The sequence below is a fragment of the Pipistrellus kuhlii genome, unplaced genomic scaffold (genome assembly GCF_014108245.1).
Source record: "Pipistrellus kuhlii isolate mPipKuh1 unplaced genomic scaffold, mPipKuh1.p scaffold_m20_p_35, whole genome shotgun sequence".
NCBI lineage: Eukaryota > Metazoa > Chordata > Mammalia > Chiroptera > Vespertilionidae > Pipistrellus > Pipistrellus kuhlii.
In genome coordinates, this window is record NW_023425535.1 from 2,491,114 (window position 1) to 2,512,783 (window position 21,670).

Below are 21,670 nucleotides of genomic sequence, written 5' to 3' on the forward strand. Positions count from 1 at the left end.
GCAGGAGTAGCAGCTGGTGTTGGACTGCCGGTTTCAGCCCAATCCCCACAGGTCACATCAAGGGACCCCCAGTATCCACATAATTCCCCAATCCAGGGCTGGTGTCATATCTCTCTCTCTCTCTCTCTCTCTCTCTCTCTCTCTCTCTCTCTCTCTCTCTCTCTCTCCCCCCTCTCTCCCTCTCTCTCTGCCAAAATTCTCAGTGAAAACAAACCAGAATTGAGCTAAGAACATGTTTACTTCCTCGGTAGTTTTTGGGAAGGGGAGATAAAGAAACCTGGCTGGCAGTCTGTTTTTGTTTAAAGGAATTCTGAGACCCTCTCCCCCAGGATTGGTATTCGGAAGCTCCCATGGGATGAGCAGGAGGAAGGAATGGATTATCCCGAGGGCGTGACACCGCCATGACTCGTCACCTCCACGAAGCAGGAGGCCCCAATCCCGAGCCTCCCTCTGCGGGAAGCACCGTGGGGCCTGTGAGAGGTGGGTTCCTGAGCCCGGTGTGACCTGCTGCCAGGTGAGTGTCTGGGAGTGACCCCAGGAGCATGCACATCAGCCAGCACCTCCTGGGAGCTTGCACAGTCTACTCTGAGAGGCCTTCCGCCACAGGGCATTCACTCACACTTGGTGTCGTTGACCTGTCACCAAATCCCTGCTGTCACTTGTTGATGCATGGCTTCATAGCACAATGTACACATGTGCGTATCCGTGTTGTTTAAAGAGGCACGGAGCTGCCTGGTCTCGGGAGCGGAGTTGGGGATGAGGGAGCCCAACTCCTCCAATGAACTCCCTTACAATGACGAGCCTCTTGGCCTGCATTTTGCCATGCAGATGTTTTAAAGCACACAGAGCAGCAGGGGACCAGTGGGCTTTGTGTAGATGGGGAGACACTTTTTGGTCTCATCACTCAGGATGTGCCTCTGCTGCACAGCCATTAATCAGCTTTAAGAGTGAAAGGTGTCCACTGCGGTGTCTACCGATTTCCCGATGATTGCGGCATAGACCGGCTGCTGGACGCTCCGCGCGCGCCGATGCTGCCCCCTCCCTGGCAGTGACCTGGGGTCAGTGCCGTCCTTACCCGCGTTCCGGACCGAGCCGTTCAGCAGCGCCACTACGGTCTTCAGCATAACGCCCGTCAGCTCTCGCTCTGGGTCCCCAGCACCGAGGGCAGGCTCCTTGTTCCCTGAAACATTGAAGAAGCAGTAAAAAAAGTTAATGTGCATGGAACGACCCCAGCTCTCTGACTGCATCTGCTTCCTGTCCTCTTACAGAAGGGTGAATCTAATGCTTCCATTTCAGGGGCGTGTGCAGCCCAGCTGAGAAGATGCAACCCTGCGATCCCTTAGAGCAATGCACACGGAAATCTCCTCGGGCTCGCTGCTGAAACCCAGGAGCTGGTCCCACCCGGGGTTTCTGACTCAGGAGGACTCGAGTGGAGTCCTGTCACTGTTCCTAACCAGTTCTGATCGATGCTGATTGGCAGGTGTGAGGACCAGGCTGGGAGAGCCACTGCTCTGCACGTCCCCGGAGCCCTGCCCTCTTCCCGTCCTTTGGACACATGTAGAGTTTGGCGTCCGTCGGGGAGGGGGCCACCACTCACACCACAGGCACGAGGTGCATGAGGGACCACAGAGCGGACTGTCCCCGAGCTCCACGGGGCACACAGGCCTGGGCGCTCACCTCTGAGTCCCCAGAGCTAAAGGGCCTGACGCGGGAGGGACGTTCGGTACAGATCTGGGGAGGGAATGAATGAGTAAAGGCAGCGCTTATTAACCAGGAGACAAAGCCAGCAAGAGACGTAAAGAGAGGCAGAGGCAAGATCAGGTGCATCCGCTCACAAGAAGGCTCGCCTTCTCCTGGGAGGGGCCGTGGGCCTGGGACTGGGTTTAGGAGTAAATCAACACCAGGCTGCTGGGAAGCAATCACAGTTGAGCTCACACAGAAGCACTGAACGCCAAGAGCAGGAGGTACTCTTTGGCCTCATAATTTAGGATGTGCCTTTGCTTTAAAAAGTGATAGAAAGAAGCACATGCAAGCGGGCTTGGGGCCCAGCTATGCCCAGACAGGGCACCTGCTCCTCAGCCCCGCACCCCCAGGAGGCACGGTCCTTCCTGGTCTCCACAGCGTGGGAGTTCCTCCCCCCGGCGGGTCGTCTGTCTCCCATGCGCAGCAGAGTGAACAGGGATAAGATGACTGACTTTTCTTGAGTACCTACCATGCACCGAGCATGACAATGGCTCCTTTTCAGATATTTCTCACTGAATTTCCAAAACAGCCACAGGTTGGTATGTAGGTAGGTAGATAGACAGACAGACAGACAGTTCCATGTTACAGCAGAGAAAAGAGGCTCATAGGAGCTAAGTAATGTGCTCAGGGTCACTGAGCCCGTACACAGCACAGCAGGTTCCAGCCCCGTGATGGCTGGCCCCACGCCCACCCGCTCTCCCTGAGGGTCTTTCCCTCAAAGAGGCCAGGAAGCAGACAGACTGATGACTGTAGCTTGAGTCTGAGCACAATTCCAGAAGGGGCCAATGGCTCGCAAGCCTGCTCCTTCCCAGCCGGGCAGTAGGAGAAGGAGTAGAGGCCGGAAGTGGAGTGAGGTCAGCAACAGGCTCCTGTGCCCGGAGCCGCTCCAGGCTGCACCCCCAGAGGGCCGCTGTGGGCAGCTGAGGGAAAGCCAGGGGCATTGATGTTCATGCTCTGATTCCCATCTGGAAGCTGGCGGAGGTGGGGTTGCAGGCAACCCGAGTGGCCCTGGCAGCGGGCACCTTGGGGTGTGATCGGGCACCTTGGGGTGTGAACCCGGGCCCGCACTCCTGCACGTGTCCTGCTGCACCACAGGGTCCTGAGGTGCCGGGGGGGGAGGGGAGGTGCTGGTGCTGAGAGTCCAAAGGGTAGGGGGCTGCAGGCTCTAGAGGAGCAAGGAGCCTCGGGCACACAGTGCAGCAGGCACCCAGGTGTGGCCAGAATTCAGGGGGCAGCTGAACAGCAGGACCCCTACTCCCAATGGGAGACCACCTGGCCCAACAGCACCCAGTGAGCAAGGCGGCTGCATCAGTCTTCCTGGCCAGGCCCCAACCGAGCCCCACAGCCACTCGCTCTCCCTGAGCATCTTTCCCTCAAAGAGGCCCACCTCTGAGCTCCTTTCCCTTTGTCCTCCCCAGCCATCTCCCCAGCTCCACACTCAGGGAGCACTCGAGGCGGGTGTGGGGGGGATGTCTGAGAGTTGAGAATTCACAGGCCTGAGTTAGCTCCATGAGTCTGTTTAAAACCACACCATCCTGCCTGGCCAGTGGTTAGCGTGTCGGCCCATGCACCAAAGAGCCACAGGTTCAATTCCCCAGGCAAGGGCGTGTACCTGGGTTGCAGGCTCACTCCCCACTCTCCTGGCTGAGGCACATGCCAGAGGTAACCAGTCAATATGTCTCTCTCACATCAATGAAGTCTTTCTCTCTCTCTCTCTCTCTCTCTCTCTCTCTCTCTCTCTCTCTCTCTCGCTCTTGTTCCCTTCCTCCCTCCTTTCCACTCTCTCTGAAAAGCAATAGAAAAAATATTCAGGTGAGAATTAACAACAACAACAACAAAAATTACCCCCATTCCCCTCATCTCCCCAGGGGAAGCTCAGGCTGGTCATCGGAGAGAGGGAGGCTGCTGCCCTGTGACATCTATGCCCGGGGCACCTTCCCTGCTTCCTCGGTGAAGCTGCTGAGCGGCTGGTGGGCCTGCAGAGCTGGCCCAGCTGACGGACGCCCAGCCCGCCCCCTCCCCTCCCAGGCGCCTGCACACCTGACTTCCGCAGGACCTTGGCCCGCCTCCGCAGCTGGGCCAGCAGCAGGCCCAGCAGCCCCGAGTCCCGGAAGATGTCGGTGAAGAGCGGGTCGGCGCCGGCGATCCTGAGCACGCTCCGCAGGGCCCGGAGGGTGCAGAGCGGCTCGGCGCCGTCCTGGACCAGGCGCTGCACCTTCCCCAGGATCTCGTGGGGCACGTAGCGCAGCTCGAACACCAGGGCCTCCAGCAGCTGGAAGAACTGCGTCTGCACCGGGGCCGGCTTCTGGGGCACCAGCTCCACGAACTGCGAGATGGGCTGCAGCGTCCACTCCAGCAGGAAGAAGTTGCGGGCGTTCCAGGCCCACATGGTCCTGATGGCCGAGAGCACGTGCGTGCAGAGGAGGGCGTCGCTGGCTTTGAGGAAGACGTTCTGCAGGACCTGGAAGGCCTGGAGGTTCTTAACAGTCACCCCTGCAAACGGAAAATCCCGCAGGTCACTTCTCCTGCCTCTGCCTGAAATGCGGGATTGCCTCTTCACCAGGAAGCACCGCCTCAGGGTTCTACTTTCTAGCTCCTGTGGGTAAAAGCCTATCAGAAAGCCCGAAGCCCAGAACGTAAGGCCCAAGCTGGGGGAAGCACTGGGAGGGTCACTCGCGTGTAAAAATGCACTGGTTTCCAAGACGCAACAAAGAAACAATGCAGCAAAGTCACTAAGAGTTATTTGCAATGACCACCTGTTGAAATAGCAATACTTTGGGTATACTGGGTAAAATGGAATATGTTATGAAACATAATTTAAGCTGTTCCCTTTTTTTTAATAAGGCAACTCAGACATTTAAAATGAGGGAATGCGGCTCACATTATATTTCCACTGGGCAGCTCTGGCTGAAGGATTGGCTTCAATCAATTAAAATCAAATTGTTTTACACATTACTGAGCGAAGTCTGTTTCACTTGCAAACAAGCTGTTGAATAAAGACACCTCCTAACACCCCTTCTCTTCAGCTTGTAGGTTATTCCTGTTCCCTCTTGCCCGGGAATACCTCCTCTGAGACCTCCATCTGCAGCCAGCCCTGCCTCACACACCAGGGCCCTCCCGCTGGTCCAGACACCTCCTTAAGAGCTGGGGTCCTGTCCAGTGGCTCTTCTTCATCTTCCTCCCCTCCACCTCCCGCCTCTGCACTCTGCACCCCAGTCTGCTCAGGCCTCTGCACCGCTTCCCCAGATGCGTCCAGTCACTGTCTACTTCCCGCCTGTGCTTCCTGCTTTAACCTCTCCCCTTCCTCTGCCTGGACAGCCACGCGAGGCCTTGACCCCACCTCTGTGCAGGGTTTCCTGACTCAGACGCCCACCCACCACTAGTGTCACCACTGCCCTGATGCTGTCATCAGTCAGGTTAGGCACATGGTCACCGAGCAGGGATGGCCGCAGGCATGTGTGACTGTCTCTGCTAGGATTCTCGGGGAGCGGACACCTGGCGCCCAGCACGGGGCAGAGAGTGGCCACAGAAAGCACCGCGTGTCCCCTGAGCTCGTCAGTAATGCGGGCATCCCAGAGAGCCGAGCAGGCAGGGACCTGAGCCGGTGACTGTCTCATCTGCAAAGGCCCTGGCACCAGGGACAGCGAGGCCAGAGGCTCCGCCCTTGCTTGAGAGTCCTGCCTTTACTAAACATCCCTGCACTCTAAGTCCCACTCAGGGCATCTAGAACCTTCTACGAAGAAGTTTAAATCCACAGAGCGTGACAGAGCTGGGCCCCGGGTGTTTGCCTCTTTACAAAGGCCGGGTGGAGGCCTGTGCAGCCTGTGAGGGCGCAGTGCCCTTGCGGGCTCCCTCCACCCTGGCCTCCCCTCCCCCCGCAGGCCTCCCCCCACAGGACCTACCGGAGGCCTCCTGGTGGAACTGGAAGCCCTCCAGCTGCGGGTAGGTGACGCTGTCAAACACCTTCAGCTCGGCCCGCCCGCAGGTCGTCAGCCACACCACCAGCTCCAGCAGCGCCTCCAGGTGGGGGTCCGCTTCGTGCAGCTGCAGCCCATCGTACCTGCAGGGACAGGAGGCGGCTCTGGGCTCAGGGACCGAGAGCCACGTGTGCTCCTGGGCTGCTCACTGAGGTGCAGAGGCAACGTGATGGACATGCTGGGAAAGACCCCAAAGGTCTCCGCCAGTCAGCACCTCGAGGTGAGGGCAGTGCCTGGGTGAGAGTCAGCTTCAGAACAGAGACAGCCACAGCCTCTGCTCACAAGGCTGCTTTCCGTAGCCGCACCCCAACACTCACATGCTTTGGTCAGGAGCACCCCACAATGAGACTTCATATTTCTGAAGAGCAACAAAGCAACGCCGAGGGGAGGAACCCAACTCTGCCAGGCCTCGGCTGCTGACTTCCAGGCTGAGTGGATGGGAGGGGCCCTCTCTGCAGAGGAGGCCCCCTAAGCACCATGACCCCCCACAGTGCCTCTGAGCATTCTGACCGCCCACAGCAGGTGCCTGAGCACCTTGACCCACATAAGGCAGAACGGAAGCAGAGAGCTGCCGCGGCCGTCCTGACTGTTCCTGGGACAGCTCCTTCCCTCCTGCCTGGCACGGGAAGTGAGGCATCAGCCACCATTTAACCAAAAATGTCCAGGGGCTGCTGTGACGTAGACCTTCCTAGTAGCGACAGCAAGTGGGTCAGGCTCAGCTAAGGTCAGAGGGGCCTCACCACCGGGACATTGTCCCTTTGGTGGAAGGCCCTCTGGCTGTCCTTCAGTCACAGCCTTTGGGAGACTGCACTGTGGGCTTCACTGCCAGACAGCAAGCCCGGCTCAGTGGAGGGCATGAAGCACGCACAGCGGGCTGTGCCCTGCACAGGAACCGCTCACACTCAGCAAAGCCGGAGCTGTGAGGCAGCTCCCCTGAGACCAGTAGAGTTTGGAAGTCCACACCTTCTGATTTCCACGCTTGGCTTCTCCACTCCCTGCCCCAACAGGCAGATGACGTGCCTGTCAGCATAGAACAAGCCAGCTGAGTGCATCCTGACCCAGTGGAATGGTGTCTGCGTTTGGCTTCCCAGGGACTTAGGGGTCCAGGGTTTAAGGGGAGGAGGGAGAAGCTCTAGGAGACAGAGGAGGAAGCAGGGAGCGTTGTGGAGTGTCCCATCAGCAATGGGAGCCAGGCCTCCTGGGCTCTGGGGGCAGAATGCCAAGCTTCCCTCTCTCCACCCCACAAGTGGTGACTTTGCTGGGTGTTTATCCATCGGCTTCTGCCATCACATGTTGAGGACTGCTTATGGGGGCACATTCCCGGCACTTCCTGCCCTCAAGCACATGGCAGCGCCCATGACAGCCGTCCCAGTCCCAGAAAGCCCTCCAGCCCCCGCATGGGCTCCCACAGTGTCTGTCGGGCCGGGATGGCATGGAAGTGAGGGGAGGAAGTGAGGGGTGCATGCCACCAGAGGGACTTGGCACACTTCTCACCACCAGCCACTGGTTCTCCATGGGAGTGGCTCTGGCTCCCAAGCCCACTGCACGCTGAGTTACTTTTGCAGTAAAGCGCTCTCTGGCCGAGCTGTACACATGTGCTTTCAGACCCTCTGGGAAGCCCCGACTCTTTCTCCGAGGCCCCAGTGATGCTGAGGAGGAGGTTTGGCGGAGTCCCCGCCAGGCACAGCGCTTACCGGAGGAGCACTTTGAGCAGCAGAGGGTAGCCCTCCCCGTTCTCGAACTCCAGCAGCAGAGCCTGGGAAACGGGGTAGGAGTCCTTCACGAAGCCCAGCACGAGGCCCACGGCCTGGCTCAGCTCGGGGGCGGGGAGCGAGTCTGCCAGGCGGGAGAGGTTCTGCAGGCAGAGCTTCACGCAGTCCGTGGCTGCAGGAGGAAACACACAGCGCGCTCAGAGCGAGGCTTTTTGGCCGGTCATGCCCTCCACCCTGCCCCCGCTCCAGATGGCACATCAAGATGTGAATTAATCCAACGCAGTTTTGTTTTGCTCTCAGAACAAGAAGAAGACTCCCCCAGGGAAGCACCATCCTGGGAGCTGGCTCTGCAGGGCAGACAGGGCTGAGACAAGAAGGAAGCTTCTCAACCTTCTGCTCCCCCCTCTCCTGGTCCCCCAGCTCTGGGGAGGGCTGGGTGGCTGGGTAAGAGACACCAGGGAAAGCAGCTCTGGGGTGGGCAGAAAGCTGCCAGGAGAAGTGAGGGGGACATGGGTGTGTGTGGAGAGAGGGGCCAGAAGAGGGTGGGTCTCAGCATTAGAGTCAGGGGTCCGAGCCCTGCTGCAGGACACGGAGGTGGATAAGCAAGGCTGCTGGTGGGGCCCTGCCATGCCGCTCAGGGGAGCCTAAGAAACTTGCATTAGAAGAGAAGTGTCCCTGGGTTTGCACTGTGACTGATCATTGTTTTTATGGCTCTTTCATGGGGGAAGTTTCTTCCAAGTGCGAGAGTCAGGAGGAGTGCCAGAGAGTGAGGGAGAGCTGAGGACGTGAGGAGAGCTGAGGACATGAGGAGAGCTGAGGACGTGAGGGAGAGCTGAAGATGTGAGGAGAGCTGAGGACATGTGGGAGAGCTGAGGACATGAGGGAGAGAGGGAGAGCTGAGGACATGAGGGAGAGCTGAGGGAGAGAGGGAGAGCTGAGGATGTGAGGAGAGCTGAGGACGTGAGGGAGAGCTGAGGATGTGAGGAGAGCTGAGGATATCGGGGAGATTGCCTACCAAGAACCTGAGAGCATGACAATGTGTGCTCAGTCCCTGGTTGGGAGTCCTGGGCTGCACCGGAGAGTTGGCATGTGGACGGCCACACCTGGAATTCAGGGCTGGGCAGGAAGCGGCCAGCCCAGCTCTCCCTTGTCTACCTTCTCCCCAGCTTAGGCGCCCACAGAGCAGGCCCATTGCTCACAGGGGTACAGACCCTTCCAGTGGCAGGCTCCTCTGAGGCAGAATCTTTCTTTTCAGTTTGAGAATAAAGACACAGTGAGGACCCTCCCACCAGGGTATGCAGCCTTTTCTTGGGCAGCTCCAGCACCAGTGCCAGCGCCAGCGCCAGTGCCAGCGCCAGCGCCAGTGCCAGCGCCAGCGCCAGCCTGTGAGCAGAGTGGGAGGACTACAAAGCACCTCGGCCGCGCTCAGCCTGGACATCACCACTGGGCCCGGGCCTCACAGGAGCCTTGCACCCAGAACTGGGGTGCCGTTTCCTGTGGGCGTTGCCACAGTGGGAGGGCGCCCTCTGTCACAGGAGGCCCCAGAAAGAAGACTGACCACAGGGCATGTGATTGTGGACAGGCAGGTCACACTGGCAGGTTTGACCTACTCCCCAAAAGACATCACACCTTGGGGTCAGCCAAGGGATGGATGGCTGTGCTCCCAAGAGGCACTTCAGCTGGTGAGCTAAGGAAGTGCCACAGAGTGGGTAAGGAGGCCAGCTCAGGGAGCCTTTGTCAAAATGCCCCTCGGGTGAGCCTGGCAGAGCCTCCCTTCTGGCCAGCCACGGAGAGGAGGCAACACCCCTCCCAAGACGTGAGCCACTGAGGCCATGCTTCCCAGAGTCCTCTGGGAGGAGGCAGGAGACAACCGGTCCTACTAATGGAGTGGGTGCCCTCAGCGCCCTGCCTTGCTCGCACCTGGTGGTGACACTGTGTGCGGTGCTATCTAAGCACATCAGCTATGTCACCCCACCAAAGCCTCAATCCAGGGAGCTCTATGGGCCTGTCATCCCACCTTACAGACACAAAGAGGAGGCACCGAGGTCACTCCCCGTGAGAGCAGGACCAGTGTGCATCCCTGCTGGCTGCCCCGAGAAGCGGAGGCCCAGGCAGCGGCCTCTCCAAGTCTAAATCTGATTCTCTTCTTGGAAACCCAGGAGCCTTGGCAAGTTCTCCAACATAGTAATCTGTCTCCCCGTTGCAAGAATGCACAACCGTTACCACTCATCTCCAAGAGACAGATGAGATGGCATACGGATGGCCGGGCACAGTCTCTGTCTGACAGTATGTGAGCAGCGGATGGACTCCCCTTTCCCTCCTCCAATGTAGCATCCAAATGAACAAGAGCACCTTCATGAATGGAACCGAGCATTACAGGGTCAGCTCCTGGCCCAGCTTGGCATCCATGAAAACCTGTTTTTCCTTCTCATTGTTGGTCCCAGAAATCTACCCTGATGCTGCACGAGCATGGCAGGGACTTGCTGTGGGCTGTGGGCCCCCGGGGACCTACCCTGCAGGTACTGGATGACGCCGAGGTCCTGGGCCTGGGAGACGGCCCTCAGCACGCAGAAGGTGGGCTCCTTCCAGAAGCAGCAGCTGTGCTCACGGAGGCAGGTGGTGGCGATCAGCAGCGCCTGGAGCTCAGTCCCTGCGAGGAGGCCCTCCAGCCCCTGAGACTCGCTGCAGATGTTGAGCAACATCTGCGACAAAGAAGGAGGAAGACCAGGGAGACCATTTGAGCCTCCTTGCTGCAGTGGGCTTGCTCCCACCCCTACAGAGCACTGCGGGCGCGTGTCAGCAAGGAGATGGCTTTGCATGTTGTCAGCCCTGCCCAGACCAGCCAGGCCACCAGTGCCACCAGCGAAGGGTGAGGCTCGGGCTGTCTGCACTCTTACCCGCTGTGAAGGCAGTGCTTACTCTTCCCAAGTCGGAATGACGAAGAAGTGTTGGACTTGGATGGGTGACTTTTTATATAGAAACGCAAGGAAAATGGCATCAGCCCTCCAAGTACAGGGTTCACAGGGTCCTGCACTACTTGAAAAGCAAGGTGCAGCCTGGCCAGTGTGGCTCAGTGGCTGAGTGTCGACCTATGGACCAGGAGGTCAAGGTTCAATTCCTAGTTAGGGTACATGTCTGGGTTGCAGGACTGACCCTGGGCTGTAGGGGTCATGCAGGAGGCACCCGATCAATGATCCTCTCTCATCTTTGATGTTTCTATCTGTTTCTCCCTCTACCTTCCTCTCTGAAATCAATAAAATATATACTTAAATAATAATAATAAAATAAAATAAAAAGCAAGATGTATCCTGAACCCCTGGTTAGCATTCATGCCCTACTTCTCCACACAGCCATGCGCGTTGTCCTATAACCTCCAACCTGGGGCCCTGTCCCACCAACCCCGGCTCCTGTGGACTTGGGGCCCTGCCTGTGCACATGGGAGAGTCACAGCAGGCAGCGCCTGCAGGGACTCGCCTTGCCTCCTCTCTCTTGGGCTCTTGTGGCTCTAATGGGACCTGCTCCCAGTTCAGCAGGTACAGGAGCTCCTGCTACAGAAGCAGGCCCTCGGCACAAGGATGGAGGCCATCCGGGCGCCCAGGACTGGCTATAGACCCTGCATGTGGGTGTGGCTGCGCCCTTGGCTCAGATGGCCATCTGCTGCTGGCCCCCACCTCCCCATCACAGCTCACCCCAACTGCCCGTTCTGAGCCAATGCCATTCCTACAGAGCAGCCTGCTCTCTGCTCCTGCCATCCAGTCCTAGGGCCTCACTCCCAGCCCTGCCTTTGCCCCGCCTTTTCCTGCAGAGCACCAACGACGGGCCTGCTTGGCCAGGGTTTCCCACGGGCAGTGAGTGGATAAGCTGAAGACTGCTGAGGCCTCTGGCAGCAACTCCTCTGGCTTGAGGATGAGTCTGAGATGGTCCATCTGAATGCAGGTGGCCAATAGGCAGCTGCACTTGTAAGTCCCCAAACGGGCTGGCACCTGCCTTGGAGACACTCCCAGCCCCGGACACACAGCCTTCTCCCGCCCTCACAGGGGCAGAGGGCAGTGGTGTTTCCGTGGAGCATGGTCCCCGGAGATGGAGGGCAGGGCTTGTCAGTGGGGGGTGGGGACTGGGGGAGCATCATGTGGAAAGTTGCTGCTGGCTGTCAGGGCAATGACAAGAGGAAATCGCACCTGCTCTCCAGTGGCCTGAGATACTTCTGGAAGGAGGGGGAAGGTGGTGAGGGCCCGCTGAGTGTGAACTGGGAGCCAGATTCCCAGGCCCCTCCCGCCCCGAGCTCCTGTTTCCTGTGTTTGTACAGAGCTGGGCGCTCAGCACTGGGCACACAGCAATGCACGCATCCTGGGACGGAGGAGGTAGCAGGTGAGAGGCCAAGGCACAGAGCCATGGCAACTGCCGAGAGCACATTGACTAGTCAGTTATGCAAGTTCAGCTAGCAAGCGCGTCTCAGAGGGGAAGTGGCAGCAACAGAAGGTTCCAGAGGCAGGCGAGGCCCAGCAGGACCAAGGAACGCAGACTGGTGGGCCAAGTGGAGAAGGCACACAGTTTCTGGGAAAGAACAAGGGAAGCAGGGAGGGACACAAAGGCAGGAGAGGAAAACCTGTCTCCCCAATGCCTAGGCCTCTCGCATTTGCAGAATGTGTGTGTGTGTGTGTGTGTGTGTGTGTGTGTGTGTGTGTTGGGGGGGGGGGGGGGGGCCTTGAGCAGAGCAGGTGGGAGCGGCTCCTAGAGGCAGAGCTCGGCCCCAGCCCAGAGGGGCTCAGCCCGCGCCTCACTCACCTGCACAAACATCCTCTGAACTTGAACATCGTCCTCCGAAGGCTGGTCCTCTTCCAGAGGAAAGACGAAGAAGAGGTACAGACACTGCAGGAGCAGCGCTGGGAGCCCCGACGCCGCAACTCTGCCCAGTGCCTCCTGCAAGGGACGAGCAGGGCCGTGACCAGGCCGGCACTGCCCCGGCCAGGCCACGCTGTCGGCCTGAGTGGCTTCTGCCGACGTGGGAGGAGGGCGAGTCACCCCCTCTCTCCGGGCGACACCTTCTCCAGTGAGAATGGGGACAGTCATAGGCCCACCTAGATGACTGGAGATTAGGGGAAAGTGGACACTGTGCTCAGTAGACGGCACATCTTTCCTAAGGTGGACGGTGGGGAGGAGGAAGGGAAGGACAGTGGCGAGGAGGAAGGGAGAGAGGGAGGAAGTCACGGAGAGAGGGAGGGAGAGAGGGAGGGGGAGGGCTGGAGCAGAGTGGGCTGGTGGGCTCCCCTCATGTGGACACTGGGACCCAGTCAGAAGGGCGTGGCTGATATCAAGTGCAAGCAACTGAGTGAAGGGCTGACAGGGCCCTGATTGCCCCTGTCAGATCCAGCCTCACGAGGGCCCATCCGGAAGCCCAGTCCCTGAGCTGCGGACAGAGGAGAGGCCCCGGACAGTGACAGGGACCAGCCTGTGTGTGCTGTGCCCGGGCCCTTTTCCACGCGCCCACCTGCAGCTCCGCTGGATCACTGTGGCTGCTGTCTCAGTGCGCACCCGTGCATGTGCTGTGTGTGTGCACACCTGGGGTTCATCTAAAGCATGCTGTCCACACAGTTAGGAAAACCGAAAGGAGGACAGGCCAGAACCAGGAGCATCACGCTATGTCGGACCCCCTGCCCTGAAGGCTCCTGGCGCAGGCAAGGCCCAAATTCCTGAACACTGGGCTCTGCTGCGGCCCCTCAGGCAGCTCTCCCTACCATTGCCCCACTGGCCCCCAAGGCAGCTGCTCTCCCTCAGCTCCTGGTCTGGCTGTCCAGCAGAAAGCCGTCTGGAGGTCGGTGATGCTGCTCTGCTGGAAGCACCCTTCCCGAGAGCGGAGGCCTCTGCATACTGGGCGCCTGGCCACCGGCCGGCAGGGCTCCCGCTCCTGGGAAAGCCAAGAGGTCTCCCTGGCTAACTGCAGCCTCCTGCTCGCACCACACGCTGCTGCTAAGGCTCCTGTGATGCCTGTGCCACCCGGACTGAGGGCAGCAGCCTCGCTCTGCTCCCCTGCGGTTCCCGGTGCCACATGCTAGGCCCCCCACAAGGGGGCGCTCCAGCAGCCGCATGCCAGGGCATCTCTGGCCTGCCCTGCAAGGGGCCTCGGGCACTACTGCTGATGGCCAAGCCGCCAGGACACCAGCCTCAGCAGACCACCCGGGGAGGAGGAGCAGGCCCCTCTTCACAGAGGGAGGACTTGGCCTTGGCCTACTGCGCGCTCCTTTCCTCAATCTCAGTGGCCCTAGTGCTGAGGCGCCATTAGCCCCACCCTCACATCAGCCACCCTGTCGCCGTCACAGCGAGAGCCGCATGTGCTCAGGGTCACGCGGTCAGGGACAGGCAGGATTCAGACCAGAACCAGGATTTCAGAAGCCGTCCTACGCCAGAGGGGAGCCAGGGGGAGAAAGGAGAAGCGGCTTCCTGGGAAGAAAGGCGCTGGGAGACATGCCCTGCCCTGAGTGGAGGCCTCCGGCCGGTGATGATAAGCCAGGCCTCGGCTCCTGCACTTACCGAGTCCGTCCCCGAGAGCACGAAGGCTGCCTTCAGGAGCAGGTAGCCGTCCTGGTGTGTGTCCCGCTTCCAGCGCAGCAGCTGCCCCGCGGCCGCCCGTGCTAGCTCTGACAGCAGAGAGGAGTGTCAGCGGGAGGTGCCGGGACCTGCCACAAGTTTGCCCTCCCCTTGCCTCCCGCCATGAGACCTGCCTTCGCGCCATTAGAGGACTTCCGCTTGCTGCCCTCCCCTGGCCTGTACCCACTCTCACACTCTGCCAGGTCCCTCTCTTGAAGACCAGCCCTTAGCATGCATCTTCCCTGTTCAACAGCCATCAAAGGCCCCCACTGCGGAGTAACAGGAACAAGTCCCTCCCCATAGACTTCCCACAGCCCAGTCTCCACCCCATCACAGCCCTCCATCACAGGGGCTCCTGCGGCAGCACCAGGCTCAGGCACCTGCCCGGAGCTCCCTGCACAGCCTGCATCTGGCCTCCGGCTCCGTGCCTGGAAGACTGCGAGTCAGGGACCCACAGCAGAACACATGCTCTGACCCGGGGTCTTGTTTGGGTCAAGCTCTCCACTGAACACTCAGGTGCCTTCTATCCCAGCACTTCCTCCCAGAGCCCCGCCGTGTGTGTGTGTGTGTGTGTGTGTGTGTGTGTGTGTGTGTCCCTCCCTGGAGAGCAGTTTCCTACGTCCCCTTCCCTGCCCCTGGTCCCTTTGGAAAGCATTTGCTGACTAACTGGAAAGCAGAAGGACAGAGCAGAGCCCGGAGGCCTTCAGAGTGGCTGCCCCCACAGGTACAGGGCTGCTCTGCACTCACCCGCGGGCTTTCCCAACAGAGCCTTCTGGATCTCCTGGGCGAGCTGGCTGGACACTTCCCTGGCCAGCCCGTGCAGACTGGGGAAGCAGATGATCCCCGCGGAGCGCTCCCAGGCCTGAAAGCACAGAATAGCTTGGTCAGAGACGTCACAGCTTTAGTCACCTTCCTCTCTCCCTGCCACCCCTCACCAAAGGCTCAACGCCTCCCCAGTGCACCCAAAAGCTACTGCCCGCCTTCCACCTCCCACTACACCCTCCTCCCCCACCATCCCTCATGCCTGCGAATCCCCAGCTCTCCGCTGGGCTCCAACCTACAAACTCGCACTCCTTAAACCTCAGGCATACATCACCGAATGCAGTGCCTCGAACCCGCTGCACCTCCTCTCCCAGAGGGTCCTGGCCAGTCACCCAGCTGCCGTCTTGGGAACTCCAAGAGGGTCTCTAGGCCCCTTTCCTCACCTTCCTCACCCCATAAGGTACTGTGTCCCACTGGTGCTCCTCTTTTCTGAATTTCCCCTGGTTCCTAGTTATCCTGCTTCTAGGCTGGCTCTTCCACCCGTCTTTGCCTTCCTGCTATGTGTCACAGGCCCAGTTCACCAGTCCTGGGGGAAGACTCCCCAGGGCACAGGCAGAGAGGAGGCTAGTCCTGGGGGGAGGAGACCCTCAGGGCACAGGCGGAGAAGAGGCTAGTCCTATGCCAGGACTTGAGTTCAGGAATTCCCACCCTTGGTGCTCACCAGGAAGGCAGGGCGCCTTGGGCATTCCTGGTCACCAGGGGTTGCTGTAACATGCAGTTTGCTGGCCTCCCATTCACTGCACTCATTCATTAGCCAGATAAGTTATATTCCTGCCCAAAGCTCTGACCAGGTTTTTTAAACTGAAATCCTCCTTCTACTGAAGGTGAATAGGCATCAAACTCCGAAGAGAAGTCATTTCAATGTGTTTCCTTGCTACAGATTCTGTAGTTGTTAAAATCCAAAGCCTTAACAAACCCTTTCTATATTAAAAGATGCTATATACAAAATGAGGAGGCAAGCCACAGATTGGTAGAACATATATGCAATGCATAGAACTGACAAATCAATGATATCCAGACCGCTACAAATTTATCAGGTAAAGACAAACAGCCTGATTTTTAAAAAAACAGGCCAATGAAACAGGTCACTAATAAAGGATAAAATAAATGGCAAATTACTGATGATTGGGAAAATGCAAATGAAGACCACAATGAGATAGATCACACTTTTCGAGTCGGTAAGAGTGGGAAGCCTGGTGGTGTGTAGGTGAGGGCGAGGGGCCCGGCTGCCCTGCTCTGCTGGGGGAGGGACGAGGAGGAACCTCTCTGAAGAAGCAGCTGACCAGCCAAGAACGTTATAGGGGCGCATGTCCTCACCCTAGCCCTCCCCCCTGAAGAAAGGTCGGCACCTGTGCACGTGGAGGCTCGGACAGGAGGTATGGCTGCATCATTAATGGTGATCATGAAAAACTGGAAAAACCAGACAAAACTGGTTTGGCTCAGTGGATAGAGCATCGACCTGTGGATTCAAGTGTCCCAGATTCAATTCCGGTCAAGGACATATACCTTGGTTGTGGGCACATCCCCAAAAAGGGGTGTGCAGGGGGCAACTGATTGATGTTTCTCTCTCATCGATGTTTCTAATTCTCTGTCCCTCTCTCTTTCTCTCTGTAAAAAAAAAATCAATAAAATATATTTTTTAAAAACTAGAATGACTGAATGCTCACAGGTAGGGCCACAGATGAATAATTGATGGCACATTTACTAGCATATAAGGGCACCGCACAGCACTGAGAACAGTGCAGCCTCAGTGGGTGTAAGCCCCAGCACGGGATGTGGATGGGGAAAGCCCGCTGCGGAAGCATGTCAGGAGGTGGGCATAGCCAGGATGTGCATGTAGCCCGTGACCAGCAGGCAGGGCTTTCAAGGGAGAAGGGCGGTGAGGGGCGCCTGCGCTGCATAGCGGCTTTAGTCTGTCTGAAATGTGTGATTCACTTTATGTTGGGCAGTGAGAACCTGAGTATTCATTTTGTTTTTAAAAAAGCTTTGCACCTGAAAATCGTTTTTTTTAATTTTCTGCCCATAATCAGTTGCCTCTTTCCTCTATAAATAAAAAAGAAGTCCATCAGAACCATGCTAAGACCATAAAAATGCTGGATAAATGCCAAGCACTGCTGCATATGGTAGACCTTCAACAGATACTGGATAAGGGAGCACATGGCTATGAAACCCACAGTCTGCTGAGTGATGGCCAGATGCACTGCGTGCTGGTCGTGTGCAGACGCTGGCCCAAACACTTAGCTGGGTTGTTTCCACGAATCCTCACAACAGCCTCTGAGGCCGGCATTGTTATTGCTCCCAGAGGCCCCGAGCACAGCGGAGCCGCAGCGCGAGGAGCCGGTGCACCTCACGGGTCCTAAGAAGCATGCACATGGCCTGGCTAAGAAATGCACGGCTCCCACCTGGGGACCCACAGCCCTCGGAAACTTAAATCCCTAAAAGGAAAAGTCAGTCCTTTGACCAGGAACTTCTGTGGTAAGATCATTTTCCTCCTCGGGAAAAGTTCTGTCTTTCTAGCCAGCCCTGCCCCTACTCCCTGCGCTGGCAAACCCCTCCAAGACCACTTGTAGGCGATTGACTCAGAGCACCAGAGCGCCTCGGAGCAGTGGGGCCCCAGGCAGCGCTACAATAAAGCAAATTGGGCCCCAGCGAGCTGAACGGTAATTGTACCCTCAGCCAGCTCCCCGGGCACACTGCTTCCTGGGACTTGGGGGGCGCTTCTGGGAGCCGCCTCAACTCGTCCAGGCCGCTGGGGTGCTGTTCCGAGGAGGCAGCCACTTACTGAGGATGCCCTGGAGACCCCAGAGAGTGAAGGCAGCTTCCGAAGGACCTCAATGTTTTTCTCAAACTGGGACTTGCATGCTGGGAGAATATTGCTCAATATTTTAAAAACCTTCCATTTGCTCACATTATCTGAGCTGCACCACCACGTCTGGTAGAAGGAAGAGGGAGGAAGCGAGGCTGGCTGGTGGAAAACAAGGAAGGACAAGTGCTGAGAGGAGATGAGAGAAGCCGCTCCGGAATGCAGGCAGCCTGTGGGTCCCTGTCACTGCTGCTTCCGCCTCACGCCGGGTGCTCTGTCTTCAGGGCTCAAAACACTTTCAAGCCCTGACATGAATGCCCCTGCTAGTGCCACGGTTACTCTCTCCTTTGTGAGTAAAAAAAAAAATAAAAAAAAGAAAAAAAGCCACGCACTAACATTTTGTCAGCACAACCAAAATGCTGTTTTCCCAAAATGGGACTACATCATGCCCCAGGCCCTGCTCTGGGGGAGTAGACTCAGATGGACAAGGAGGGGTGATGACCCTCCCCAGCGTCTCTGGACACCACACTTGGAAATAATCATTGGTCATCCTTGTTATTGCACTTAACGTTACTTACCTCTCACCCATGGGCAGCTGGGTCTATGCTTAATTTCCAAGAGTATGACTAACCACATTAAATGGCACGGACTCAGCACCCCTGGCCAGTTAACCTCAGAACATGTGCCTGCGTACATGCACACCTGTGCACACATATATATACACACATGCACACACATTCTCCCTTCAGAGTACAATCATTCCACACTAGGAATTGAATATGTTCATCCTCATGTTGCCCACTGTTCTGCTCATCAAACCAACTAGAATTGAGTGGCTTAAATAACAATTAGCCTTGGCGGGTTTGGCTCAGTGGATAGAGCATAGGACTGCGGACTGAAGGGTCCTGGGCTCAATTCCGGTCAAGGGTATGTACCTTGGTTGCAGGCACATTCCCAGTAGGAGGTGTGCAGGAGGCAGCTGATCGATGTTTCTCTCTCATCCATGTTTCTGACTCTCCCTCTTCCTTCCTCTCTGTAAAAACATCAATAAAATATTTAAAAATAAATACATAAATACATAAATTAATAAATAACAGCAATCATCTATTTGGGTCAAGGGCAGTGTTTGGTCAGTGTTCGGCAGGCAGCAATTCCTCGCCTCAGCCAGATGGGGCAGCTGACAGGAGCAGAGAGACCCTCCTCCAAGATGGGGCATTCACAGGGCTGGAGAGGTGGTGCTGGCTGCGGGCAGCAAGTGTGGCTACAAGACCAGGGGCTTTGGGTTCCCTCCATGTAGGTTTGTATGTGGGGCTGCTTGGTCTTCCTCACAGCATGGTAGCAGGGTTCTAAGAATGAGTATTCCAAGTGACAGGAGAAGCTATAAGGCTCTCGGGGTCTGGAAATGTCACTTGTGCCTCATTCTATTAGCCACGCCATCACAAACCCACGTGGCGTCACGGGCAGGGACACGGTGCTGCCTCCCGAAGGCAGCTGTGTGAACTCTTTGGCAGCACTCGCAGCCACAGGCTCCTTTTGTCTTCTCCATGTTGCTCCAGCCCCTGCTGTCTGTCCCGGGCAGGGAGGAATTTTACAATCATTGCTGGGGAGTCCCTAGCACACCGCCTGCTCTCTCTCCAAGCATGTATTCTAAGAACTGTCTCCCACAACTGCATCTACAGCTCTAGCTGGCCCGTGGCTATTATTATGGAATGTCTCTGTGCCCCGTGAGGGCCTGCAGTGGTTCCCTTTGCCTCAGAGCAGACTCGACTGAAAGCCAGCAGGATCTGCCGTGCTGGCCAGCGGAGTGCCTTCTCCGGGTCAGCAGTCCAGAGGGGAAAGGTTCCGGAAGAGCAAAGCCCAAGGCTCTTGGCAGGAAAAGAATGGCAGTCCGTTCACCCCTCCTGAGAGCACTGCGTGGCCCACTGAGAAGCCATTGGCTCTGTGCTGTTTCCTGTGTGAGGCAACCATCCTCCCTGAGTCTCAACTGGAGGCAGCCACCCTCTCAGTCTGCACCTGGAGGCACCACCCTCCTCCCATTGCACCTGGAGGCAGCCACCCTCACTTCCTATATGGAGGGATAGCATCTTCTTGTACCCAAAGGGAGCGAAGGCACTAGCCAGGCAGACACCTGTCCAGGGGGCTAAGGGTAGGAAATAACAGATGTGCTTTGCTCTGCTGGGCTTCACAGCACGGTCTGAGAGAACCCAGTGGTTCACCACACAGGCCTGCGCAGACTGGCCAAGCTAGGTGCTGCTCTCCACTATTATGTAACATCTCTAACCCTCTCCTTGCTTGTTTATAAAGTGGGATACGAATGGCACTCACTTCCCAGCATTAGTGTGAGGGCTTGTAAACACGGAGCAAATGCCTGGTTGAGTTAGAGCTGGGTGAGTATTGTTAGCTGCAGCCCTGGCTGAGGCCTGCACCAGGACCTCCCACAGGGAGTGATGGGCCTGGTGGAGGAGCCTCAGTTCACTGGAAACTTTGTGTCTGACTCCTCCCCTCAGGGCAGCTCCCTGCTGGGGTTGCAGTGCCCTGAGTCTCCACCAGGCAATTCCTTTTTATCAAGACAGCAGCCAAACGCTGAGTAGGTTCACTCCTTCACTCCTTCACACACTAAATTGTTCTTAACTCTGGTGATGAGATGCTGGGACAAAATTTAATGTGTAACCAACCATATTGGTACCTGCCTAACAGCTCATGCAGATGTACATGTGAACAATGGCAGGGGTGCGGGGACGAGTGTCCTTGTTGTGGGTTTGGAGGAGTCAGATATGAGAGAGGAGTCAGATATAAGAGAAGCTAGAGGCTAAAGGGAAGTTATTTGGGGAGAAGATGCCACAGAAGCTCCTCTGGGGAGTCAGCTCTGCAAGGCACCAGGACCAGGCAAGTGGCGGCCCCTGAGGTGGGGCAGACGTGACCTTCACCATGACCTTCCCCAAGCCCTACATGAACCACCCCTTCTGTGATGGGTCTGATAGAGTCTGGCCCAGTGTGATAAGATTCCATTACCCACGGACATAACCCTTTCTGAGTAAGGGCAACAATTCAAAAATTTATTGTGTTCATTTTGTTAGGACAAAGAATATTCCAGATCAAGTTAATTTTCCTTTGGCCCAAAATGAAAAGACCTAGGTATAGAGAACTTCGACCCACCAAACAAAGTATTCCAGGACTCTCTTAAACCTGCTTAGGAGTCTGAGCCCCTTTGGGACATGGTTTCCATGACAACCAATACATGCATAAGGCTTTGAGGTCAGTGGCCACATTCCACAGGACATGGCATAACTTTAAGTCCTGATAGTTCCAAGGTCTTCATAGACAACCTTGAAGAACACTGTCCCATAGATGTAAAACCCAAATGAGAGCGGTTACAAGCCTGAACACAAGGACCTGTTCCAGCAGCAGTTTCCTGTCCTCATCTGCAGCTCAGCTTTTACCTGCACACCTCCTCCATCCCCGCTTTTTCCCACCGCCAGCTTTTCATTAAGAGCCTGAGGGCACTGGCTCTGACTCTGGCTTTCGCCAGCACTTATGGGAAATAGCATGTTTGTAGGCATGTGGACTTAAAAAAATGCCGATGTTTAGAGATGATGGAAAGCCCATAATATCCTGCTTCTCCAGGGTTCCCAGAGGTGGACTCCAGGGGCTTCGAGCAGGCAGGTGTCCATGGTTTGGGGAATTGTGGTGACAAGGCCTCAGACTGAACGTGGCAGTGAGGGTTCTGGAAGCTGGTGGGAAGGTCATCGGGATGGTGTCTGCTTCCATGTGCCCTGGACTTCACTATTATCATCTTATCCACTCTCAATCTCCTGGCCAAGAGCTACTCACTACCCTTTACAGATGAGAAGCTGAGGGTCAGGAATATTTCCTAACTTTCTCTTTGGTTGAATGCATGGGCCATGATGCCTGCAACTACCAGGACAAGGTTTGGGAAACCAGGACCAATATCAAGGTTCACTTATAGTAGTCTCTTTTATTCTCAGAGCCCAGGCACTGGGACAGAGTCTAGATCACATGTGTCAAAC

At 56.9% G+C, this 21,670-nt stretch overlaps 1 protein-coding gene across 1 annotated transcript in view; it reads right to left on the bottom strand.

Moving 5' to 3' along the window:
- Window positions 1-21,670, bottom strand: part of WDFY4 (WDFY family member 4) — a 235,169-nt gene that overhangs the window by 189,813 nt on the left and 23,686 nt on the right. The window contains exons 3-10 of the mRNA XM_045570637.1: window positions 14,765-14,879; window positions 13,961-14,067; window positions 12,218-12,352; window positions 9,945-10,134; window positions 7,415-7,604; window positions 5,646-5,803; window positions 3,784-4,236; window positions 1,076-1,180 (exon numbers count right to left, since the gene is read on the bottom strand). Of these exons, the coding sequence (XP_045426593.1) occupies window positions 1,076-1,180; window positions 3,784-4,236; window positions 5,646-5,803; window positions 7,415-7,604; window positions 9,945-10,134; window positions 12,218-12,352; window positions 13,961-14,067; window positions 14,765-14,879 (1,453 nt within the window). The remainder of the gene's footprint in view (window positions 1-1,075; window positions 1,181-3,783; window positions 4,237-5,645; window positions 5,804-7,414; window positions 7,605-9,944; window positions 10,135-12,217; window positions 12,353-13,960; window positions 14,068-14,764; window positions 14,880-21,670) is intronic.